General features: G+C 35.0%; 1 protein-coding gene across 1 annotated transcript; it reads left to right on the forward strand.

Moving 5' to 3' along the window:
* The first annotated feature begins 1,462 nt into the window (after positions 1-1,462).
* LOC113040095 (phosphatidylinositol 4-phosphate 5-kinase type-1 gamma-like) lies at positions 1,463-26,157 on the forward strand. Its single transcript, XM_026198348.1, has 18 exons — positions 1,463-1,701; positions 11,037-11,068; positions 11,183-11,269; positions 12,057-12,187; positions 12,266-12,383; positions 12,515-12,667; positions 15,936-16,235; positions 16,314-16,519; positions 17,530-17,613; positions 17,740-17,788; positions 18,633-18,717; positions 19,682-19,843; positions 19,932-20,073; positions 20,157-20,186; positions 20,382-20,486; positions 21,562-21,718; positions 24,391-24,474; positions 24,587-26,157. The coding sequence occupies exons 1-18, from the start codon at positions 1,590-1,592 to the stop codon at positions 24,587-24,589; spliced, it is 2,040 nt and encodes a 679-aa protein (XP_026054133.1). The 5' UTR covers positions 1,463-1,589; the 3' UTR covers positions 24,590-26,157.
* Positions 26,158-26,546: the final 389 nt, after the last annotated feature.

The raw sequence follows: 26,546 nt of genomic DNA on the forward strand, positions 1-26,546 counted from the left end.
GTTAAAAGGATTTCTGAAGGATTGTGTGACTGGAGTAAGGATGCCTAAAAATTAGTTTGAAAGTCAGCTTTGATTGTCCCTAATAAACTGTTTAACTGCTCCCCCAAGTGGATATTAAATTATGTTGTGGGATAATTAAATATATTCTTAATAAACTACAAACATAAAATGATATACTTTTATTTTCTCACATTCTTTCTTGTAAGTCCTCCCTCAGTGGCACAGTTGAATTAGAGGCTCATTATGCAGCTCATTATGCGGCCTTTGTCTTCTCAGGTGTAAATCACAATGATATTCATGATAGTTGACGCCTACTCGCATATGACTTTTACCAACAAAAAGTGTCTTAGAAAATTTAAATCAATATATTGTTTTCTGTGAATGAGTAAACAAGATGATTTTCACATAATTTAGAAAGAAAAATTCTAGGCTACAAGCTCCAGTTCTCAACAATCCCGGGAACCAATGTTATGTATGTGTTTTATGGCCTTATTCAAGTGATTTAACATTTTTAGTTTTTCACTAACCATGCATAACATTTTTTTTCTCAAAAATACAATCATGTACATGCATGCATTTCACATATTATTATAGCCCAGTTTGTGCTGATTACAGTGATATTAGACTTTACCCATTTAGATATTTATAAGAAACTGAAAAAAGCACAAATATCAGGGCATGACAAAACTTCTCCAGGCCCCAAAAATACCCTTAGACTCCAGAGGGTTAACATATAGAAGGTGCACATTTATGGAAACACAAAACACCATCATGGTAACACACGTGATACTTAAATAATGCAAAAAACTTTCATTAAGCAACAGAAGATGTAACATAAAGCTCAAATGTACATAACTGATAACAAGAACTATTTAAAAACATGATTATTTAAACAAAATACTTTCAAACGTGGAGTGTCACGCAGGGAATTCTGGGAATATCAGTTTACAGTTTTAGACTGTAAATTATACATTGATTTGTTCTTTTTTTACTTCTAAAAGCTGTATAATTAACAGAATTTTACTGTAAATTTACATTAAATGCTTTGTTAGATCTTTTACAGTTTTTCCCTGTATATAGTACGGGAACTTACTGTTAACCTATTATCAGTTTTTTTCCGTAGCGTTTTTACAAAATTTTACAGTTAAAATTACACTTATTTTTTACAGTGTAGCCTAACTGTAATTTAATTAAAACTTTTTCCCTCATAACTGACTGATTACAATTACATTTATTTTGTAATTAAATTACGTAGTTAAGTTACATGTATCTAGTTACTCCTCAACACTGCTTATTTGGTAAACTTGTTCTTTATCGAACAGGCCCCAGCTCAAAATGATTTGCGAGTCTCATAGCGAATCGGTTCAATTCAATCTGTTCAAACGAACGATTCATCCGCGAATCGAACATCCCTATCCCATAACAGCTCAGGACCACGACGCATAGGGACAGTCCTCAATCTCCCACCTTATTTGTTGTCAGCTAATCACATCCATACACACTGAGAGGAAAAGCGGTGTATATTTTGAAATATCGTCGATCATCGGTTGACAGCGCTCTCGCTCGGAGGATTCATCCAGGGGTTTTGAATGGAAGCGGCGGCTGAAGGGGCGACCAGCCTGTCTGAGGCCGGGGATGGGAGTCCGATATCCGGGGCAGCAGCATCCGAGGACGCGGGGACGGCGGATGGCATGGACTCGGGTAACCAACAACTTGGGTTTGATTTGAAACAAAGCGTTAAGAAAGACATCGGTTCATGCAATCTCATCTGATTGATTCATAGGTGGCTGATATTCACATGGATAGAACTAGCAAAACTAGCATTCATGCATGGAATTGGACACTGATGCATGAGATTTATTTTACAAGCATCAGATTATTAGGGGTCACATGCTGCCAGAGTCAGTGTGCATTGATGTATAAATATAGTTTTGTGGGCATATTGTCAGGCGGATGGTGTAACAGCCAGGTTCAAACCAGATTCAGCGAGCTAGGCATCAGCAGGGACACTGGGCAGATGACAGATGGGATTAAGGGGGTTTCAGGGGAATAACAGGGTAAAGGGTGCATTGCATTTGTTTAGGATAAATGCCATCAAATGTGCCTATTACATGCATAAAGGATGACATTAAAATAATGTTTTGATTTCTAAAGGACTCCTCATAACAGTCAAATAGGACTTTACTTTTATGCATGTGTGGTGCAGGTTGTCATTGTTTTGAATATTTTAATATTCAGACACAATATATTTTTCTTTCTTAAGTTATTGGAGTGTGTGCAATTGCAGAAAAAAATATTATAACACTAATATGACTTTTATAACAAGCTGCTGTGGTTACACAATGACCGGGGTATTTTCATTTAGATAATTTCGAATTATTAGTAATGGTAAAATATTTTATTCATTTTTATTGATAAAAAATAAATAAGAATGAGGAAAACATTATTTGGTCTTCTGTACGATAGAGTTCAGATGTCACGTCACTTTTTGTTGTTGTTATTGGTGCAGAATATTAAATATTTCTTATTAATTTACATCATAACCTTTTTTGATAATAGTTTAATTGAAGCCTTTATGTTAAAGTGTTTTTTTAAACGTTTTATTTATATACCTTATAATGCATTGCATGATAATAACATCAGATTTCGTACATTATAATACTTATGTATTTCTAATTACAGATTTAGAAACTATAATGCATTAAAACATTAGACAAACAACCATTTGCAGATGGAACAAGGAATCAGAAAATATTATAATGGGTTTTAATTTTGGCTACAGTTATTTATGAAAATATATAATGTTACCGTTTGTACATTACATGTACAAGTTCATCATGAATGCTTTTATAATGCATTATACATGAAGACTCGAAGTAAAGCAGATTTTTAGATAAAATCTACCTCAACTTAAATAAAATAATAATAATAAATTAATGAAAAAATGTAATTCTTAAATTGTTTTGTTTATTTCTATAAGTTAACTATGATATATTAAAAAAGAAGCCTTTTCTTGATTGATATATGATGAAAAGTTTCACTTCCATAACAGTTACTGTATCTATCAAATACACTCTTGTTTCTGCCTCTAAGAGACTGTTTTTTTTTTCTCCCCAGTTCTCCATTTGTGTGTTTTTTTTTTAAATTAGTCACGCATCTGTGTGTGAGGTGTCAATGATCACATTCAAATGCATGATATGCTGATAACCAAAAATGCCTTATTCTGCAAACCTGAGAAGCTACAGTTCAGATGATCAGTTATTACTCTGGTATTAACATCAGTATGTAAATGACTGTACACACAAAACCAACTATGACCTTTTCATGACAAAAAAAGTTAGTTTTCTTGGGTTATTTATCATAATCAGTGTAAGATCATACTTGTAAACCTATTCTATGAGATTTATTAAAAAGCACAAAAATGTGATCCACTCCATAAAGTGCCTGTGTTCAGTATGTACTTAAGATTGACCTTTCTCCAGCTCATTGTTGACAAGATTTGTTCTTTTGCGTATGCATTGAGGCGTTTCAAACTGCATTGTGGTTAATGTTCCAAAGACATAAATGTCAACACAATTTGCTTGTAGTAAAAGCCACATACTGTCTTGCGCTCCAGTCTCATCGTCTACATTGTAATCACTAAAACTGCATCCAAACAACGATGGTTCACTCCCTCTGTTCCCCTGGCGCTGGTGTCTCTTGCCTCAACATCCTCCTGTTTTCATTGGTTTGCTCTCCGGCGTCTCCCGTGTAGATGTGTGTGGGAAAACATGCTGACTGTTGAGGCATGCAGTCACATGAAACGTGTCTCACGATGGCCTGTGAGTCATTTTCGCACCTGAAGTGATTTGGATGCCATCATCCTCCCTTGTTTTCTTGGGTTTTTATGTTTTGTTCATAAAATCAGAGTCAAGTTCGGGGAGTCACAGGTATAAAAGACTTCTTTAGCAGCGTTTTTGCCCCAAACATGATGCAAATCTCAACAGAATAGAACATTTTTTTTAAATTAGTAGCTTAAAATTATTAGCGTTTTTAAAGATTCACTATAAGTCAGTGTTGGATGATGGCAAAGGTAATCTAAATGTCAAAATAGGAGAATTGACCGATAATCAATGAAATACTGATATATTATGCTTTCATGTTGAAAACTCACAGCCACAACGCTTGGGTGTTAGTGTGTAATTGCTAGGGAAATCATGGGTGGTAACTGGGGTGACATTTTTTCACAAGTTGCGAATTTAATGTATATGCAAAAATTGGAACATCGCAAAACAATCTACAAAAAAAAAACCTACTTATTTTAAGTACAATTGTTTCTTTTCAGGGTGAGTTATTCAGTCAAAGTACTGCACAATTAATCAAAATTAAATTGAAATGCTATAAATCAGAAGCTGCGATGATCAGGTGTGTCTTTCAGTGAAGCACAGTTCTGTGATCAGCAGTAAATCTCCATCCAAAGGCCAGAGGGCCCTCTTGAATATGCCCAATCCAAACAAAATCCAAATATACCCCGAAGAAGCAACCCAGGAATTGCTGCAGCTGAATAAACAGAAGATTTAACTGCTTTCATTGATTCAATGTGACTAATAAATAAACAACTACGGCAATATACGGCTTATCTGAGTTCTTCTTATTCTAATTTTCATCATAATAAAGTATATCTATAATGAATTGGCAATCGACATAACCATTATAACTGCTTAGAATACAATAAAATATTGTGTACCTTTATTATTCTGTTTAAGAAGCCAAATCATCTCACAGAAGGATTTATTTCAAACACTCGGCTGACATTACGAAGTTAATTTGCAATAATAATAAAACGTTATTAAATGTGGTATTCACGTGCTCTCCGTTGGGGCAGCATTTACTACACAGAGCCATAGTTCCGATTTTTTTGTAGATTTCATAATCCTACAAGTATATTTAGCTGCGATTATGAACGCAATTTTGCATAGCTTGTCAGAACTACGGCTCTGTGTAGTAAATGTTGCTCCACCTGAAAGAAGGCGATGGAGATTTACTACTAATCAAAGAACCAGCTTTACTGACAAAATGTGCACGACAATCATGATTAATCACATTCGATTAATCGTGCATCCCCCATTCAGTCACATGTCTTCTTACCTCAAAATTTACCTCAGACAAGAATAGTTTTTTTGGATAATTTGTTGCGCCTTGCCATCATTTTTTTTATAATGCAGTATACCATAATTTGTCAAAATCCATCAGTATACCATAAATACATGGATGGCTTGGGTTCTGTCTTCAGTATAAGAATTTGTGATTTGTTTGCTTACTTTGTATTGTTTTATTGTTCAAAAAATTTAGTTTGAATGTCTAGAAAAGTTGAATCCACTTTATTTAGTACAAATTTCTTTGTGAATGTCTGTGACTTCAGATTGTGCTACCAGTGTATGTATGATTCTGATAATAAATTAAAATAATATGATAATAAATACCGGTTTAGATGCCAATCATTGCAACCAGAAGATTGAGTGAATCAAGAACTGATTCAGTCTGATTTATTAAGAAATTTATTCATAGTGCAGTTAACAATTTTCCCTACCATAAAATAATATAATTTAAGCGTTGGTGCCAATAGCCTTATGGCAAGTGTGCCAACATATAGTGCCATTGTTCTAGGTGCCCTGAGTTCACATTTACTTCCTGTTTGTTCTTCACTATCCTATCCCAGCAAAAGCAAAAATAAATCTTTAAAAATAATAACTTTACGCAGTTTATATGGAAAGACTCGCACACTGTAATGTTAAAAATAAAAAGGTGGATACTTTATAGTTTAATACTTATAGTTAGAGGTTTGTTCAAAGCTTTAAATGTGAACAATAATAATTTTTTTTTGCACATGGTAATATAGTTATTGCTCTCATTTCGCCTAGTCTGAATGGTAAATATCTGTTGCTGTTCAGTTCAGTGGCCGTTTTACTTGGCTCATTAAGAGCAGCACTGAACCGATGATGATCGAGATAGGGAAAGATCTTTATTGTAAATTAATTAAAAATCAATTTTGAGGTTATTACCGCTAAGTGGACCATCTAAACCACTCACTTCATTTTCGTCACGTGATGGTGGTAGTAAATGTACACAATTAAAGCATCTGTGAAATCCAGACACGGCTTTCTTGGTTTATACAAATAACATCCCATGAGATGCATATATAATCAAACCCTTGGCTATACTCAAAGCCTTGTAGTGTTGTGCCCACTGATATCGCTTTGCAAAACAGGGCAGGTCTGTCTGCACCCTCCATCTATTTCCTCTACTTGTGTTATTCTAATAGCTCAGACTGCTGAGAGTTTTCGAGCTCTGGTGGGAAATGGAAAACAAGCAAGAATTGCATAATGGTGTCTCTGTATTTCTTGCCCCCCTTTCTTATGCCCTGAAGCCTTGTAGTGTTGTGCCCACTGATATCGCTTTGCAAAACAGGGCAGGTCTGTCTGCACCCTCCATCTATTTCCTCTACTTGTGTTATTCTAATAGCTCAGACTGCTGAGAGTTTTCGAGCTCTGGTGGGAAATGGAAAACAAGCAAGAATTGCATAATGGTGTCTCTGTATTTCTTGCCCCCCTTTCTTATGCCCTGAAGAGGATGGAGCTTTTTATAGGCCAGCTTGCAGACAAGACCAGGGTTCTGGAAGACACTCAATCCCTTCAGCACCTCAGAGGGAGTAGGGCGTCTCCTACAAAAGGACGCAGAGTCCTTCTCTGACACATTTGTGTTCCAGGCATCATAACAAGACCTTGTTTTATGGAAACTTAACAAAAGTTAGATGGGTGATATGGTTTTCCGTATGGTTGCATGATGGTTTCTTTCTGACCCAAATCTCTTATGGTGTGTCAACACTTGGCAGGTTTGGGTTGATTAAAATGAACTATTTGGTGATTGCTCTGTTAGTGCGGTTCACTTTAATAAGTGTAAACACTGCTACCTGAACCCTGGTGTGCACCAAACAAGCAGACTAAGGCCCTGAAATAGGGGGTCTTGATCTGATTCCAAACAAACTCAAATCTTGTGTAGCCAGACCTTCAGACCGATGGCAGAAGGTCTGGGAACCTTGGCCACTTTAAATGGCCAAAGACTGCCAAAGAGGCAATTTTGTGCTGCATCATGTTTATGGGCATGGAAGTGTCCCCATATTAACAGACTGGTGTGTAAAACACCAAGGACGATAACGATAAAGATAACGATAAAGAAAATCGTTCTCAGTATTACAGAATAGAAGAGTCCACACCTCAACTATAATGATAAAGGCACATAGAAACAATATCATTGGAATCACTTTCAGAACTATTTTTTTTTCGGATGAACGTGCGATTAGAAAAAACAGACAATATCGTTCGCTGGTGTGGACGCTAATATCATTATCTTTATAGTTTGTTTCCAGTATAGAATGTGTGTTCCAGTAAAGAACACAACACATGTCTCTTCCGCAAATCCTGTGGAATTCAACCAATCAGATGCGTCAAGTGTTTCCAATTTTGTTTTGTGGTTGTGACGTCTGAGGCTGAGACTTAACAAATTCTGGTGTGGTTCAACAAGGGCCAAAAACATCTCAAATCAAAACAGGACGAGGTGTCACAGGATGCAACCCTGAAGAGGACATAATATTCAAGCATACTTGGTTTTCTTGTACAGTGTACCTACCTAAGGAAGTTCTGGTAATATAAGGTAACTTAACTATATGGGGTAGGGTTAGGTTTAGGGCTAGGTTCAGGTTTAGTACCTAGTTATTACTTAATCACTATAATAAGTACATAGTATGAGGAACATGACTGTAAAATAAAGTGCTACTGCTCAAAGTATACTTCAGTTTAGACGCGAATGCTAAGCCTACGTGTACAGCCAAGTGCATAGCTTTTTAAAGTATATCCATTCGATACCATGCACAAATCTGTTTGATTGTCAGCCAGGTGAAAAAATTATAAAGCTTAAAGTATACTTAGCATTTGCATACAAATGAAAAGTAGGGATGGGCAATATGGGTTTTAAAATATATCACGATAATTTCTGGTATTTATTGCGAAGACGATATCAATGACAATAATTCAGGAAATCTTATGCATCCTCTAAGAGACAAAAAAAAGAACTGTTTCATTAGAGAAAGTTATTATTTTTCTTAATTTTCCCAAAAGAGGGTGTCGCGACTGTCAGTGAGCATTACCTACTCCTGCACACAAGTGCATTGTTGGGTGTCTATTACTTAGAAGAGCTTTTAACTTTGAATTCATCTGTTGAATGGCTCGTTACTTGAATGAAATTCGCAAGAGGAACTTTGTAGTTTTTGTTTTCATCTGTCAGATCAGAAGTGAGCAATGAAAATGGTTTTATGTGCCTTATTGGTGGGTTTACAGTTGCCTGTTTTCTTCGGTTTCCTTTATACAGTTCTGTTTTACCAGAGCTGTCCTTCATATGTTGTCGTGGTTTTACTTCCAGAATTGAGATTTTTGCAGTCATAACATGTTATCCTTTTCTCAAAGTATATTTGCTAAATCTTTGCTAAATTTAGTCCTATATAATGACTGTTAGCTTGAGGTGTCAAATGACACCTCCAAGTTTCTGTCGTCGAGTTCTTAATTTCAATTCCATTTTGAGCTGGCTGTGATCACACCTGTCCAAAGTGATTTCAGGAGGTGTTTTGTTAATTCATTAGCACTAGAGATGTTATGAGCTGTAACCTGTGTTTTAGAGGTTGGTCAAGTTCAATATGGCTTGATGTAAGTTGAATGCAATCTCATAATAGAATAAGAGTGCTATGTTGTAACTAATTCTTTAGCTATGAATGATATTACGATAAGCTCTGTATAACCCAGCTGACCAGATGATTTAAATACATTTCCCTTCAAATCAGTTTTTGAACCTTGACTTTTAAACTTTAATACAGTAAACATTTTGTGCTTCAAAGATGTAGCTTAGCCTGCACAAATTGTCAATATAAATCCCAATTACATTTCTTCTGTTCATAATATAGAATTAAAAAGCAGGTTTTTGCTGGTCCAATGCTCTTTATTAGATGTGTGGTCGACCCTGGCTAGTGGAGTATAGCAGACATCCTGTTGGATGTTTGTGCTCCAGCTTGAACTGAGGCCAAACCTATCACTGGTGAAGAAGGTCTAGGAAAAAGCTCTTTTAAGGAGAACCACAATGTTGCCCAAACAGCTTCGAGACCCCATGACTGCTGGATCCAGAAATAACAGGACAGCTAACTTGGTCATGAGGCTTGTTGGTATGGATGTGCTATTTCAGAGGTGAAAATGGAAAATTGGTTTGTCTGGGACATTGCACGCATCTTGTTTTTCCTAACTTTGTGTGTGCAACTTTTTTCCATGTGTTTCCAAAAAGTTGAAGCATGCTGTTGAAAAAATCAAGCTGGTAATGAATTTATAGCTGGACATTAGCTAGTCACAATATAATATAGGTCAGATGTTAAGATTTTACCCTGTAATTAATAACTAATTGTAGTGACCAGAGTCAGCAAGTCAGAGACTGGTTCGTTCTGATTTGTAAAGGAATCATTCTGATTTTGTGAACCATTGAAATGATTCATTGAAGATCTGACTCATAATAATTATGTTTGCATTCACAAATGAATGCATTTAGGGCAGATGTTAAGATTTTCCCTCCAGTTAGCTGCTAATTTTACGGATCGTTGATTCAGTTAATGGTAAATCAGGAACTGATTTGTGAACAAGTTGTTCTAATTTTGTAAACCATTTCAGATTATTTTTTGAAAATCTGACTCAGATGAATAACTTTCTCACAATCACAAACTAAGTTAGGGCAGATGATTTGATTTTCCCCTTCGCTTAGCTGCTAATCGTTGCGACTGGACCATTAAGTCACTAAATTAAGAACTTATTCATTTTGATTTGTGAATGAATTGTTCACATTTTCTAAATTATTTCAAAAGATTCTTATAAGATCTGACTTGAAAGATAAGCTTATGTGGTCAGGATAGATGTTAAGACTTTCCCCTCCAGTGAGCTTCTCTTGTTGCAAGCCAGATGATTGAGTCATTAAGTGAAGAACTGATTCATTTGGATTTGGAAGGAATCATTTTTATTTTATGAACCATTTAGAATGATTCATTGAAGATCTGACTCAAAAAATGATTCATTTACAAACTAAGGTAGTTAGGGCAGATGTCAAATGTTCAGTAGGAATGACTCAAATTATGGTCTGCTTGTTACATGAAGTTGTCAAATAAGTTTAATATAAGTTATATAAACCACTTTTATGATGTATTTTTTTAAAGCTGAAAATCTCCAGATTCATTCTTTGTAAAGGAAAAGAGCAACCATCACATTTCTCAGAATTACTCCTTTTCTATTCTATGAAAAAAAGTTAGAAACGACATGAGGGTGAGTAAACAGAATATGAATTTTTGGATTAAAGCTGTTTTTAGCTGGATTTACCAGCAGGCCTGTCATCTTAGTTTTGCTGTTGCTTTCTCACTGCATGGCTATGAGCTGCTCTGTCTAGCGGCCAATGCCCTATTTAGAGCAACATGTGTCTGTTGATGCTACATGCATATGCAATCTCCAAGAAAGCTTGTTGACCTTGATTGGGATGCCATGGAAACGGAGGAACACTGCTGAATGGGAGCGTGTGCGGATGCATCTGGGACAACTGTGGGGTGAGAAGCACAGCTCAAGAAATCCAGCCGTCATCTTCACATGGTGTGTTTTTATCAAACCATCTTTGTCAACAAACATCCCAGTCGCTGCTGACAGCTGATGCTGAAGCTTGAGGGGCAGCGATGGAATATAAATGGAGGTTGAATAATGAAGTTGGCTGAGGCTGTCTGACCTGCTGACTCTTAAAGTCTGATTATAATTGCAGACGAATATGTCTTTATAAGTTTTGTTCATATTTCACACCTATCTGATTTGGTTTCAAATCATGATCTTTAGGGCTGACTATCAGTGCATTCATTTTGCAAATTATGAAATCTGATATCTTTTAATTCAGATATTGTTGTGAATATCTCGTCAGTCACTTTTCTTTTTCTTTCCTAGACTCTACATCAAAAAAGGCTTACATAACAGAGGTACATTCCTTTTCTCACATATCAACAATATATACTGTTAGATTACAGATGATGAACCTGTTTATGCAGGGATTGCAGGTTGGTGGTATCTCATTTTTACACTCTTTATACCAGATGCCTTCATCGTCAGGCCAGCCGGCTCATGGGAAGAAGATCGGACACAGAGGAGTGGACGCTTCTGGAGAAACCACATATAAGAAGGTGCATTGGGCCTTCTCTATTTCAGAAACGTTTTCTTGATATGATATTGATTATATTCTGATTATTTTAGGTACTAGGAATGGACAGTATATCGGTACTAAATCAGCCGATATTGGTATTTTTTAATGGTATTTTTTGTACATTAAAAAAAGTATATATATATAATACCGATACCGATTCCATTCAGATTATTTTAGTTACTTCTAGGGATGCACAATATATCGGTACAATATCAGCCGATATAAGGACATTTTTAGTGTATAAAAAATTATTAAATTTTTCAATGTTTTATATTGATTGATGTTGTGTATTTAATTGTCCATGCTAATTTGCTATCATCTAACGTTAACCTAAAATGTATCGTTAAACCAATAATTTACTTTAATAACATCGTTAATAATCTTTAGCAAATCTCAGAATGATAAAAATATTTTCAGAATGTAAATTTGAAAAAAAAAAAACATTGTAATGCCTAAATTCACTTTAGTATTTAACATAATTGATTTTAATTTAAAGTTGTTGTTTTTTTTTCTTTAGACAAAATAGTGTTTCATTGAAATATTGACCGTTCATCAGTTATTGGACGTATTATATAGAAAATAACTGCATTATAATAATAACATGCCGATTGTATATTGGTTTATCTGTTTCGACCAGAATTGTAATATTACTAATAAGCTCATCAGAAATGTGGCACAAGGTGACATCTAAACAGAAACTGCAGAAGATCAATCTCTAGGTTTAGGATTAATAATTAGGAGACTCAAATCATTTATATCCTCTTCAGACTACATCTTCGGCTCTCAAGGGGGCCATTCAGCTAGGGATTGGCTACACAGTTGGCAACTTGAGTTCCAAGCCTGAGCGGGACGTCCTCATGCAGGATTTCTATGTGGTGGAGAGCATCTTCTTCCCCAGGTGCGCTGTCTGTCTGATGTTGAGGGTGGATGTGGAATTTCACATGAAAAAAAAAATATCTTCTCTATGTTTTTCCAGTGAAGGGAGCAACTTGACGCCAGCCCATCATTTCCCAGACTTCCGTTTCAAAACCTATGCTCCCGTTGCCTTCCGTTACTTCAGAGAGCTCTTCGGGATACGGCCGGATGACTATTTGGTGAGAAATATAAGCTAAAGGCTGGATTTTATAATAAATGCTTGTATTTATTTCGGATTACTGAAGAATCACTCAAGGAAAATTCATGGTCATTTGTTTTTATGCATATCTCAATCTGTGATTGCCTTTAGTATTCACTCTGTAACGAACCACTGATCGAGTTGTCCAATCCTGGAGCCAGTGGCTCAGTCTTTTACGTCACAAAGGATGATGAGTTCATCATTAAGACAGTCATGCACAAAGAAGCAGAGTTTTTGCAGAAGCTTCTTCCTGGATATTACATGGTGAGTTACTGTACTTTGATTGATACTTTTCTTAAGTAGTGGTCAACCAATAAATTGGATGCCGATGTCTCGAAAGCGGGGTGCATATATTATACAACACATATATATTGCATGATATAGTGCAGTTTAATAATAGAAAAAAATGATGTGAAGCCTACATAAAATTAGTGAAATTCTTATTTTAGACAGTAATCCATAATGGTGAGCTAATATTTATGGCCAAATGTCAATGTGAAAATAATTATCGGTTTATCAGTATTGGCCAGAATTACTAGTGTAGAATTAGTGATTTTGGTTTTCAGTGTCCAATATAATATCTAGAGAGTAAATTATCTGATAGTTCATATAATGCTGCTAGATATGATGCAGTAAACGTATTCTATATTTAAAGGGTTAGTTCAACCAAAAAGGAAAATTATGTCATTAATGACTCACCCTCATGTCGTTCCAAACCAGTAAGACCTCCGTTCATCTTCAGAACACAGTTTAAGATATTTTAGATTTAGTCCGAGAGCTTTCTGTCCCTCCATTGAAAATCAATGTACGGTATACTGTCCATGTCCAGAAAGGTAATAAAAACATCTTCAGAGTAGTCCATGTGACATCAGAGGGTCCGTTAGAATTTTCTGAAGCATCGAAAGTACATTTTGGTCCAAAAATAGCAAAAACTACGACTTTATTCAGCATTGTCTTCTCTTCCGTGTCTGTTGTGAGAGAGTTCAAAACTCTCAAAAGTGATATCTGGTTCGCGAACGAATCACTCGAAGTAACCGGTTCTTCTTGAACAAGTTCACCAAATCGAACTGAATCGTTTGAAACGGTTCGGGTCTCCAATAAGCATTAATCCACAAATGACTTCAGCTGTTCACCTTTTTAAATGACTTTTTTAACGCCGAGCCGAGCCAGATAACGAACGAATGATTGACTCGTTCTCGGATTCTGTCGGACGCGTCCGATTTGTGCTTATTTGTGATTAATGCTTATTGCAGACGCGAACCATTTCAAACGATTCAGTTTCGATTTGGCGTACTGGTTCAAAAAGATCCGGTTACATCGAATGATTCGTTCGCGAACCGGATATCAAAAACTGCTTTGCTTTGAATTCTCTCACAACAGACACGGAAGAGAAGATAATGCTGAATAAAGTCATAGTTTTTGCTATTTTTTGACCAAAATTTATTTTCGATGCTTCAAAAAATTCTAACTGACCCTCTGATGTCACATGGACCACTTTGATGATGTTTTTCTTACCTTTCTGGACATGGACCGTATACCGTACACACAGCTTCATCTGAGGGACTGAGAGCTCTCGGACTAAATCTAAAATATCTTAAACTGTGTCCTGAAGATGAACGGAGGTCTTACGGGTTTGGAACGACATGAGGGTGAATCATTAATGACAGAATTTTTGGGTGAACTTTAATATACATTGTTACTATTGCAGGATTATCAGCCTGGCCGATATATCGGTGTATCACTGATCAGCGGACATTTATACATTTTTCAACTGCAGTTTAATCTAGGATAAATATATTGTTTGTGTTGCATTGATCAATGCTCTGTATTTTTTGAGAAACGTGCTCTCTAGCTTTTTACCCATTATCACATGCTGTCACAAATCAGCCGCCTGGTTAAACAATAACACTGCTGATTACCCAACAAGTTATTTTGAACTCATTTCTCCCCAGAGGCGATGTGTCTACTATTTACCTGAATAATGAAACAAATTACAAAATTAGCATGTATGCCGTGCCTGTTCCAGTTTTCGGTCTCCAGTGGAGCATTTCATTCCACAATGTAAGTACAAAAGGGTTCGGTTTCCAAGAGAACATGAGTTTTCTCTTGTAGATGATGCCTAGATGGGTTCTCAGCGTCAGCAGAGTCTAACCAGCGACTGGCTTGGCTTGTTCCATCCATTCATCTGGAGCTAATGAGCCCATGAATGGTAATGGATCAGTTGTTGTTTAGCAACAATACAACGGTCTACAGAAACCTGTCTTTATTACTCTCTAGCTCTTTTCCTCATTCTGTTTCTCTTTTTTGATCATAACTTTTAGGACACGTCACCTATGTGAAGGTGATTGGTGTCACAAAGCTTTTCTAGGTTTGATATCTGCTTCATTGCTTTGCTTTTCTGTGGTGATTTTTAAGAGGATTTAAACTCCAAACTAATTGGAATCAGGTGGTTTTACTATGCTCTGGAACATTAACTGGCAAAACGAATGTCATTGACTTAAGAAAGGTGTTTTCGGGGTTGAAATGGAGTGTGTTGTGTCTGGAATGCGGAAAAAAAACAAATAACCTTTACCTTAATTTAATGCATAAATGCTTTTAATAAACTTAACAAAAGTGTGATTTGCATGCCATATAAAAATATATTAAGTAGTTTTTTTTTATTCTTATTGGGTTTTTGTTTCATTAAACAAATTTGGGTTGCAATTTTACATGATTTTTAAAAACAGTTTGCTATCATTTATGCATACACAAAAATTGCTATCATTTATGCAGTCTATGCACCCCCCCCACCCCCACGTAGAACACAAAAGATGTTTTGACAGATATTCACTGTTTTTTTTTTGTTTTTTTTTTAATTGTGATGCCATCAAGAAATGTCAGAAAAGCTAAATAAAAGTATCATAAATGTTCTTTTTGTGTGAGGAAAAAACTAAAAAATGATTTTTATATTCCCAAATTCAAACTCAAAACAAAGTTGCAAGTTCGTAAAACTCAACTCAGAACATTTTGGCATGCAAAATTGGGTTAAAAATGTATAAATAATGCCCAAACTGTCATTTTGGGGTGAAATATTTATTTAAAGGCAAGACATTTTTCTCTGCTGAACATCTTTCTGTGGGTCTTAAAGTGGTCTTAAAAGTATTAATTCAACCTTCCACAAGTTAAGCCCTAAAAAAGTTCTTAAATCGGAGCTGAAAGTCTTAAATTCAAAGTCATGGCATTACATTTTCTATACAATGCAAAACAGCACTTCAAAACTATTTACAAACTTCAAAGCATTGCTAATACAAGACATTTACTTTTAGACATGTTTTCGACATATTGTGTTCAATATAAGATGAATAAATTATGAATGAAATGAAATTTTGGAGTGAACTATTCCTTTAAGGAATAAATAAATGCATTACACAAAGCATGTAACCAACAAATACAAATGTACACATTCTTTGACAGATGTTTAGCACTTACGTTTGAATCTTTGTGTGCTTTGAGTAAATCTAATAAATAAATTTTTTGTTGTTTTTTCTAACAGAACTTGAATCAAAATCCTCGCACCTTATTGCCCAAGTTCTTCGGGCTGTACTGTGTACAATCGGGCGGGAAGAACATTCGGATGGTGGTCATGAACAATGTTCTGCCCAGGGTGGTGCGCATGCACCTCAAATACGACCTGAAGGGGTCCACGTACAAGCGACGGGCCTCTAAAAAAGAGCGGGAAAAGGCGAAGCCCACTTTCAAAGACCTTGATTTCATGCAGGACGTTCAAGATGGTCTCATGTTGGATACAGACACGTACAGTGCCCTGGTCAAGACGTTACAGAGAGACTGTTTGGTAAGTTCTCCATAGTGTGCTGCTGTCTAGAGTGGACAAGCCATTCAGGACGAATATTGATGTGTTTTTGGTGAATAGGTCTTGGAAAGCTTTAAGATTATGGATTATAGTTTGCTGCTGGGAGTTCACAACATCGATCAGGCGGAGAAAGAGCAGCAGATGGAGGGATCTCAGGGCAACAGTGATGAAAAGAGGCCGCTGGCACAGAAAGCGCTCTACACCACTGCCATGGAGTCCATACAGGGAGCGTCAGCCTATGGAGAGGAAATCGACACCGAGGACACGTGAGTTGCTGAAATTACTCCATGTTTTGACACCTATAAATTATATTTAAAAAGGTGTGTGATGCATTTTCATATGCATCAAAAAATATGATGAAGTAACAGGGATGCAATTACAAAATTTTAATACTGTTTTTATTTTATTTTAAAAACTTTGAATTTGTGTTTGTAATCCTTAGAAAATCTGGCTATTGAAAAATCAATAAATATTTTTTATTTCTCATTTGGGACATGCTTTTCAGCATGTTTCTATTTTTATGTTGCCTAAATAAATTTAAAATGTGTGTTTTTTTTTCCTTCAAAAAATGTATCAAAATCTTGGATAAAATAAATTGTCCTGTAAGAGATCCTGTTTCATCTGGAAATGTATCATGTTATGGAAGTAAATAACATGCAAACAACATATTTATAATGATTCAACAAAAGTTAGTCAATGAGATACAACTTTGATTGAAGTAAATAAAATAGTTATTTATTTTTGTTTAGTTTTTTTTAATTCTGTTTACTTTTTTCTTCTTTATAAAATCAAAAATGAAGTTTTCAGTTAGAGATCCTGTCTCATCTGGAAATACATCACATTAAATAATGTTTACTTACCAAAAGGTGAACGAAGACAGTTTTGTTTTGGGTTTCCTTTTGTTTTCTGTTTTGTTTTAATCTTATTTTCATTTTATTTTGTTTGGTTTTATTTAATATTTATATAAACACATATATTAGAAGTAAACAAATAGATTATTTGTTGTGTTTGGGTTTTTTGTTTTGTGTTTCCACAGTTTTAATATTTCCTTTTTTTTTCATTTCGAGTTTATTAACTTTTTTTCTTCTTAAAGTATTTATTTATTTAATTTAGCCAACTATTGGAGACTTTTCAGCACTGTTGCAATTTTGTTCCAAAATTCGTATAGCTACACATTTAACTTCAGTATTGAGAAAGGTTTTTATCTATTTTTTATAGCTTTCAGCTTTCATAGTTATTTATTTTGATGTGTTTTTGTTGTTTTTTTGCATGTCAGAATGGGCGGTATTCCTGCAGTCAATGGAAAAGGAGAGCGTCTGTTACTCTACATTGGAATAATTGACATCTTGCAGTCTTACAGGTGCTTGCGTCAATCTCTCCGACTCATGCCGCTTACTATTTACACCAAGTGTGTGATTCATTTCTGCCAGTATGATTTGGAAGCACTATGAATTAACTTTGTTCATTTTCTGTTTTTTCTGTTTAGGTTAATAAAGAAATTGGAGCATACGTGGAAGGCTCTAGTCCATGATGGGGTAATGAATACATTGAATTTCATTGACATTTATCTAGAAAAGACCATCTGAAATACATCACTGTCCCTTGCAATATGCTCCATTTCCTCACTTTGGATGAAAAGCTTTGGCCAAGTTAACATCCAGCTGTGTTTTCAGACTCTGTGGTCTCAGACCTTCAATATAATTCCTCATACTTCCTTCATTTTCATATTAATAAAGCATGATCTGCTGTGGTACATTTGCATGAATGGGGTTTAGGAAGAATTACAGGGTTTTGGAGGAAATACTTGCGAAATGTGCACTAATGTAGGGCTGTTTTTTCAGAGGATGTGCTAATTGTGCCATTGCTGGATATGCATGTACCACACACATGCACACACTCATTTTTCTCTCGGCTTAGATGGGAATAAATGAGATTTCTCCAACCCTGCCTGTGACGCAACAGTCTACGCCATACTGCCAATGGCTGACAGTTCATTTGCATGCTAATTAGGTTATTTATAGACCTAGAGCTGGTATATCTTGATTGCGTCAGCTGGAGGTGACAGAGTATATATTACCTAAAGGCTGACTGGTTGACTCCAGGAATAATGGATGTTAAACTGGAAACTGACATGAGAAATGTGTAAATATGATGCAAGTCACCTGTCCAGTTGAGTGTATGTATAATGTAAATTAATATTTTGTGTGATTTATATGTGTGAAGTAAACAAATGTGACAGCTTCAGTTATGAAACTAGCATGAAGATGATTAGTTGAACTGTTGTTTTCTATTTTGTCAACTGGAATAAGTCAGAATGTGCTGTAACTTTTCATATAGATTGAGATGGTTCACTTATTCTTTCTTTTTTCCACTCTTCAGGACACAGTGTCTGTTCACAGACCATCTTTCTATGCAGACAGGTTCTTCAGATTTATGAGCACTACTGTATTCAGAAAGTCTTCCTGTGAGTGAACTGCTTCTGAACTTGCATAAATTTCATATTCTGCATGAAAAGTTACTGATAAAGTAATAACAATGCGACAATGCATATGAAGTTTTGGCTGACACCAATAAATATTTATTTTAATAACCAGTAACTTATAAATGGTTCTTGATAAAATTCTACAGTATTTGGTCTAAATAATTTAATAAATAAAACTTTAATATTCATAATTTAAATGCTACAAATGAATTTAGGCATCACAGCATTTTTATGTATATTAGGAAAATGTGTTGTCATCAATGGATATTCAATAGATAGTCATACTGTATGATTTCCTAAAGATTACATTTAAGACTGTTTTTAAATTATATTATGAAATACTAAAATTTCTAAAACTGAAAAAATAATAATAAAAGCTAAATATTATAATAATTAAGAAATAATAATAAAATAGCACTGCATACAACAAAAGCATAACGTGAGCATGGGCTGACAAACTGACAAAATGATTAGTTTTTTAAATATTAACTTTAAGTGGTCAAAGTTAGAAGCATTAGATAATGGCAAAGATAATTGGAATTTTAAAAAAGAGAAAATGAGCACGTACGAGTAAATATTTGGAACTGGTCGATTTTAAAAAGCTATAATATCGGCCGATAAAGTGTTTTTAAATATTAACTTTAAGTGATTGAAGTTAGAAGCATTAGATAATGGCAAAGGTAATCTAAATTTTTAAAAAGAAGAAAATGAGCATGTACAAGTAAATATCTGGTATAAATCAGTTTTTAAAATCTTGTTATTGGCCGATAACCGATAAATTGCCGATATTTTTTTAAATCCTATGAAAGTAAAAAAGTATTTTGAAAGTAACGGCTTAAATTTATATGACACTTATGTCACCAAATCAATTAAAAAGAATCAACATATTTAATTTGGCTCATAAAATTTAATGTATTTTATTACTGAAGTGCACTCATTCTTTCAGCACTGAAATCCTCTCCCTCAAAGAGGGGTCGTGGGGTTCTGGCTGCAGCCAAATACAGCGGTCCCGGGGCAGCATGGTCGGCCAGCCAGCTGCCATTTGTAAGAGACGAAAACATTTATGACATGAGAGGAACCCGTAGCTTCCCCACACTGGAAGACAATGGTAAACAATAGACGAAGAACATTCTTTATTCTCAAACATAAGAACTTAATGGCTTTAATTCACGCTTAACGCTTAAATTCGGTTTCAGGTCGGGGAAATGTACTTCCCTGCACCCCTCCCTCGTTAGAGGAGGCCACCACAGCCTCCATCGCCACCTCGCTCTCCTCCACCACCTCCCTTTCCATCCCAGAACGCTCCCCGTCGGACACCTCCGAACACCCGCGCTACCGGTAACACTCCATCTTTCTTTCTTTAATATTTCTATGTCTCAGCTGTAGCAGGTACAATAAACTCTCTGTTTTCTTCAATACAGGAGACACACCCAGTCCAGCCATGAAGAAACGTAAGTAAAACACACTGGTCTGCTAGATCTTCTGAAGACGTATGATAGTTGTGAGTGAAATTACCGAGTTTGTTTCATTAGCAGACTTTACATGTTTATTTCTCTCTTGGCTTTGATCTTCTCCTAAATGAAAGTAGAACGGTTAGTTCTGTAGTTCATGTGGTTTAGTTGAGCCCTCTGCTGGTCTTCTTGTAGAACGCAGGATGAGGACCAGCAAACCATCACAGTGGAGGTGGAAGTGGAGGGAAGATATGACAGTGAACCCACACTCGCGGCTCCCCAGGTATCGCCGGAGATCAGGTACGCACTCAAAACTGAGAATCTGCTTTCATGTAATATTTAATATTTACTTATGAAAGCCAGATATTGTTGTACATATTGAAAAAAGGGTATTTATGAAGTGTAATGGAATTAAGGGCAATGATTTAAATGCAAATGTATTCCCACTAAATCAAAAGCAGTGTGAGTGTTAGATCAAGGGTATCATGGGAAAGAGGAATTAGATGTGCTCCATTCAGCTGAGCTCATCTGCTGTAGCTCCTCATAGAGATGAGAAAATGACACCATGACAACTGCCACAGAGGAACATAACCAAACAGGAAGCACTTAATCACATTAGTAATAAGTACCTGAATGTTTTTGTGTTAGTCAGGACCAGTGGCCATATACCCAAAAATGTAATTTCTATAACTGATAATCATATAACATGAAAGTATAATGAAGTGTATTGCTTCTTTACTTAAAATAGTGTTTATTTTATAAGAAATATGTATTATTTATTAATCCTAGTTTTACAGCAAATCAATGACTTCTGAATCTTTGAAGATATTTTGAAGAAAGTTAACACAATTAAATAAAACTAAAACTATTAAAAAAAAGTTTGGGGGAATTGATTGAGCTAAAATAAAATAAAGTAAAATATTAGTTTAAAAGCTTAAACTTAAAAAATTAAAATGAGAAACAGAAATAAACACGTTAAAATACAAGAAATTATAAAATAAAACAAAATTAAAGCTGTATAGAAATATATATATAAAAAATTATAAAAATGACAAAGGTGCATAGCAAATTTACTAAAATGTAAACAACAATTAAAATTGACAATAAAGCAGACTTGACTTGACTTGACTTGAAAATTATAACTGAAAATGTAAAAGAAAAGTAAAAAAAAAAGCTAATTCAATATATTCATTAAAAGTTTAAATGTCTATAAATAATACTAATAACCATGGTCTGACAAATGGATAAAAAAGCACCTAAACAATGGCCCATACAATTTAGACTTTATATTCCAACTTTTCTGAAGAGTGTATTTTATGGTTTATTCACTGAAAATCTCTAAATTGTCATATATGTTTCTCTTCTCCATGAATAGTGACGCTGCAGAGACGTTTCTAGAAGCCTCATCCTCCTCCGTCCCGGCGAGCCCCAGGATAGTGGTCGAATCTGACAGCTGCAGTCAGGCCTCAGGCTGCACGAGCCGTGCCTCTGTGGATGAGGATGATGATGTGCCAATTACAGACATTTATTTTGTAAGCCCTCCACTCCTCTGAACTAAAAATATGTGTTTTTAATGATGTTATAAAGCATTGTAAGAACCACCTAAGGTCAAAACATAAAAGAACACAATCAGATTAGTATGCACTGCAAAATATAATTTTTTATCAGTTTTTTTTTTGTCTTGCTTTCCAATAAAAGTACATTCTTAGATATGATACACTTTCTTGAAAAGCAAAGCAACTTTTCAATGAAAATATTAAAACTTATTAAGAAAAAAAAAATTTTTTGTAATCCATAGTCAACTATTTTTCCTACCTTTTTAATGTAGTTTTTAAACTCTAACAATATTTAGTGAGGTTTATAGTTAAAATATATTTTATAAAAATCCATTGCCGTAACTTTAAAATTAATTTATATGTATCTTGATTAAAGGATGTTTATATATTTTTACTCCAAAAGAATCCCATAAGAAAATGTATACTGCATATAGAAAAATGAAGCCTGTTTTAGACCCAGGAACATTTTTTGCATTATTTTTATGGCAATATAAAAAAATAATCCTGTAATTCACATTTAAGTGCTCAATGCTGTAAAGCAAACGGATATATTATTTAAATTGTAAAGTATGTATACATGATGGTAGTGTTTGCTATATATATTTTTAATTTATGCTGTTTCTATAATGAAATTACAGTTTCAAGTATGTCAAATATATACAAATTTAGTAGAAAAATATTTAAACATTTAATACAAATTTAAGGTGTTTTATGCTTAACGGTAATGAAAGTTATGTCACAGCAGTAATAAAAAAATAAGACTTTTAGATTTTATTAATGTAAAATATAATTTCCTTTTGGGGTTAAATACGACCATGTTCTTGATAGACTGTGAGATTCAGCCTGTAGTAAACCGTGCTAATGCGACCATTGTTGGATTACTGGTAACTAAAGGAAACATATTAGACGGGATCTCACAGAGGGTCTCTGTTGGCCTGTGGGTGGGTGTCTGTGTGCCGAGGTGCTAGGAGCAATGAAGTTCCAGTTGTCTTGTTATTGCTAAATGCTGAGGATATCATTGTGTGTTAATTTTGAACACCAGTACAGTAGACACATTCTGACCCATGAATGTCAAAACACATGGACGTGCCAATGCATCCACAGTTATCTCCGAGGACAAACTGAGAAATGGGCGTCATTATCATTTGTTAGTCCCAAAGAGGCTCTTAAACCTAGAGGCTTAGAGACGCCCAGGCACCACCTCTTGAATTATTCATCCATTAACACCCTGCACCAGCTGCTCCATCGCTCTTTTCTCTTATTAATGGAGCTGTCAACTTTTTCATTTATCGGCTGCTAAACAGCGCTCCATCTCCTTGACTTTTTCATTACCTTTCTGCCATCTTTCATTGACTGCCGTCTCTGTTTGTCCATATCTCTTTTGTAAGTTCTCTGATGGCAGCGTGTGTGTTTGTCAGCCCGTCACACACAGAAGGCGGCTCGCTGTAAGTTTTATAGCTGAAACACTTTAAACTAGTTGTAGAGGTAGTTTTAGAAATAATCAGAACAAGTTATAGCCTCTGAAGTTTAGACTAGTGTAGCTTTCTGTAACCCTCGACTGTTAAAGAGGCTGTTGTTGTTACTGTACCTTTAAGACTTCTGTATGCAAATGAGCCAACATAACAAGTGTCAAATTGTTTTGAAAACTTTAGGTAAATATATTTTAGCTGGTTTCCAAAGCAACATTTCTCCTTTTAATTTAGTTTAAAGGGTTAGATCACCCAAAAATGGAAATAATGTTTTACTCGCCCTTAAAGCGTCCCATGACTTTCTTCTTTCAGTGCAATTCAATCAGAGTATTGAAGTATTGAGTAATATATATAATTACTTTAAAGACAAAGTACACCTTCAGAATGTTCATAAAACAAATTGATAAAAAAGTATCTAAATATACTAAAATTAGACGTTACAAATTTAGCTAGCATTTTTTATGTAATTTTTCATTATTGTCCCCTTCGAAGACTATTATTTAGTCATACACAACTGCTTAATATTTCTATTTTTTAATCAGTGTTTCTGGTTTTATAGTGCAGGAATTAATAGTGCATATTATTTAAATTATGTTTTATAGTCTTTGATTAAAATGTAGCAAGTTGAACAACTTTTCTTGTCTGCTGATGTAATGAAGGCCATGTAGGTGGGGACAAATACTAGTAGCCAATAAAACAATGCTTACTTTTTGCTTTCCAATCAAATCACGGTGAATAAAATTGTCAAACTCTTCAGTATTTTCCACTGTTTATTTGTTTCGTATATAAATATTTTATATGGAATGTAACTAAAAAGGGTTATTTTACGTCATATATCGACTTTGTTTGTGATGGTTGTTCTTTCACTTCACTTCCTTCGCATTCAAAGTTTCTCTCTGTTTAATTGCTGGATTACAGCTTTTGTTAATTGATAAAATCTTGATTTTAATCTTTGTGGAGTGGCAAAAAAAAAAAAATCCAATAAATGTGCATTGTATACTTCCCACCTTATTAATGTTCACAACATCTCTTTTTTACTAATGTCTCACTTTCTTTAAACTGCATTTCTGATATTCCTCACTCTTGTCTTCCTCTCTTTCTTCCTCTGCATATTTCTGCTGGCTGTCTCTGTCTCCACCCTTTCTGGTGCCCTCTGCTGTCTGGCTTTTGTAAAACCAGCCTCCAGAAGACTGGGTATATTCTCCTCTGCACTTCAGCTCAGGGCCTAAAACCCTGCCAGAGGATGAAGGGGGGAGTGAAACGGTAAGTGCGCGCTTTGCTGTAATCGTCATGGGTTCGTGATTCTTGACGTTGACGATCAATTGTCTATTATTCCTTGCATATTAATTGCATAAAATTTAATGTGTCCCAACAGTAATCAGACCTCAGGAAAGAGGGGCAGCTACAAGGTTCGGACTCTTCAGACGTCCGGAAGCTCTACTGGTCGGACTTTTCCGCAACTTAAGCATTATTTTCATCGTCCTTTCACCCATTCCATAAACAACACCAAGCAAGTAGTAATACCAATGTCCAGACTTACGTATGAGTAATAATGCAAATATTTATGTTTAATTATTCTTTGATTGTTTTGTGTTTCATTTATTGTCTAATTCACAAACTGTGAAAGTGTTTTCCGATTTGAGCTCTGGGCCTCGAGACTTTTCCTTAAGAGTGGGTTGTAGGTTATTACAATGCGCCTTTGTTATCAGGTAGCATTGTTTGTTTCAGAACTGTTGAAAAAATTAAGGTTTCGTCATAGTCATAGTACACAAACATGGTTTGCTTTATTTTTATTGGTTCTTCAATAAAATATTAAGCCAGCAATAGTGTTCAATGTTTCAGAGTTATGAATTTCCAACAAGTGGCTGTTTGATGTGTGAAATTAGGAAATAACCAAAGAAATGGTTAATATATATATATATATATCCACATAACCTGATCTTAAAATTCTTGTTTTGGCTCATTTTATACATTCTGGTAATTTAAATTTGTTCCACAGATTTTCCCGCCAAAATCCAGCACAAAGTCTTCAGGGCCTGGTTATTAAGACATGTTAAACTGAAAGATGGGACCAAACTTATTATGTGGGAGGCCAAATATGTAAAACTTACTTCTTACCATAATCGCAATCAGAACTATTTAAGTGAAAAAATTAAATTGTAAATCCACATGTATGGAATTTGTGTGTGTGTGCCTATGCATTGAGTGTGTTTGTGGTTATACGTAAGCGAGTGTCTCGTTTTACAATGGAAGTGTGCAACACTGATTCTTATAATGTGCAGTGGCCAGTTGTTATTGATATTGCTGTTGTATCCAAAATAAAGGGACTACTGCAGCAATGCATTTGTAAAGTGTAGCACAAGCATATTTTGGTTGCCTTAATAATTTTTTGCCAACCTAAATCCTATTGTAGTTATATACTATTCACTGATTCCGTCTTTCTTTCTGGTTCACCAATAATAGTGACTTAGAGAATTTGTATGCAGATCTTTAAATACGTACATATAAAATCTATTTTAAATGTAATTTGAAGTTTTCTTTTGTATTTTGTTTTGCACAAGTGGGCTGTGAAAGGTGTCGTTTAGGTTCACACGAACCCACCCATTCTTCCAGCGTCGAGGACGGTTTCTTGTGTTTGAGTCTTTCTTTGTATCATATGTGTGTGCACTTTACAGTTGGGATTGTAAAGTCTATATGGTCAAAGACATACAACTGTATCAATCGCTTACTCTTCCAACAGTTCAGCTGTGTTTGCGTGTGTGTACATGTGTATGTGTGTGTGGTCAAAAAGCCGTGTGCCCCCCTAAATAGAAAGAGCATGATGAAATGTGAGTCTATTGACACTGATGTACAGCATAGATAGATATTTATCTCTATGAAAAGACCATGATCGATGGACCGATGTGTGCACATTTGTTCAGATCCTTAAATAAATATATCTCATGGACTTGATTCACAAGATTCTTGTTTTGTTCTTGTACCATTCAGATTTTTCCTAAAAATAGTTTCACAAGTTCAACATATATACACATCACAAAATAAATAAATATAAAAGGTAACCATGATCTTTGATTTTGATGTGGTGTTATAAAAATTGAAACCAAATTTTAGAATTTGATGCTAGCACTAACTATGCTTTATCACATAGGTGTTTTGTGCATGATTATACATGCATTATTTCATAAACGTCACAAATTAAACGTTACCTCGTATTTAACAGGCTGCAGAAAACATCTGGGACTTTATCACCAAGGTTTTTTTTTTTTATGGATTTCCGTAGATTAAGTCCAGTAAATTTGAATAAGAAGGAATTTCATAAGGATTTTTTTAATATA

This window comes from Carassius auratus, chromosome 22, assembly GCF_003368295.1.
Source record: "Carassius auratus strain Wakin chromosome 22, ASM336829v1, whole genome shotgun sequence".
Classification (NCBI taxonomy): domain Eukaryota; kingdom Metazoa; phylum Chordata; class Actinopteri; order Cypriniformes; family Cyprinidae; genus Carassius; species Carassius auratus.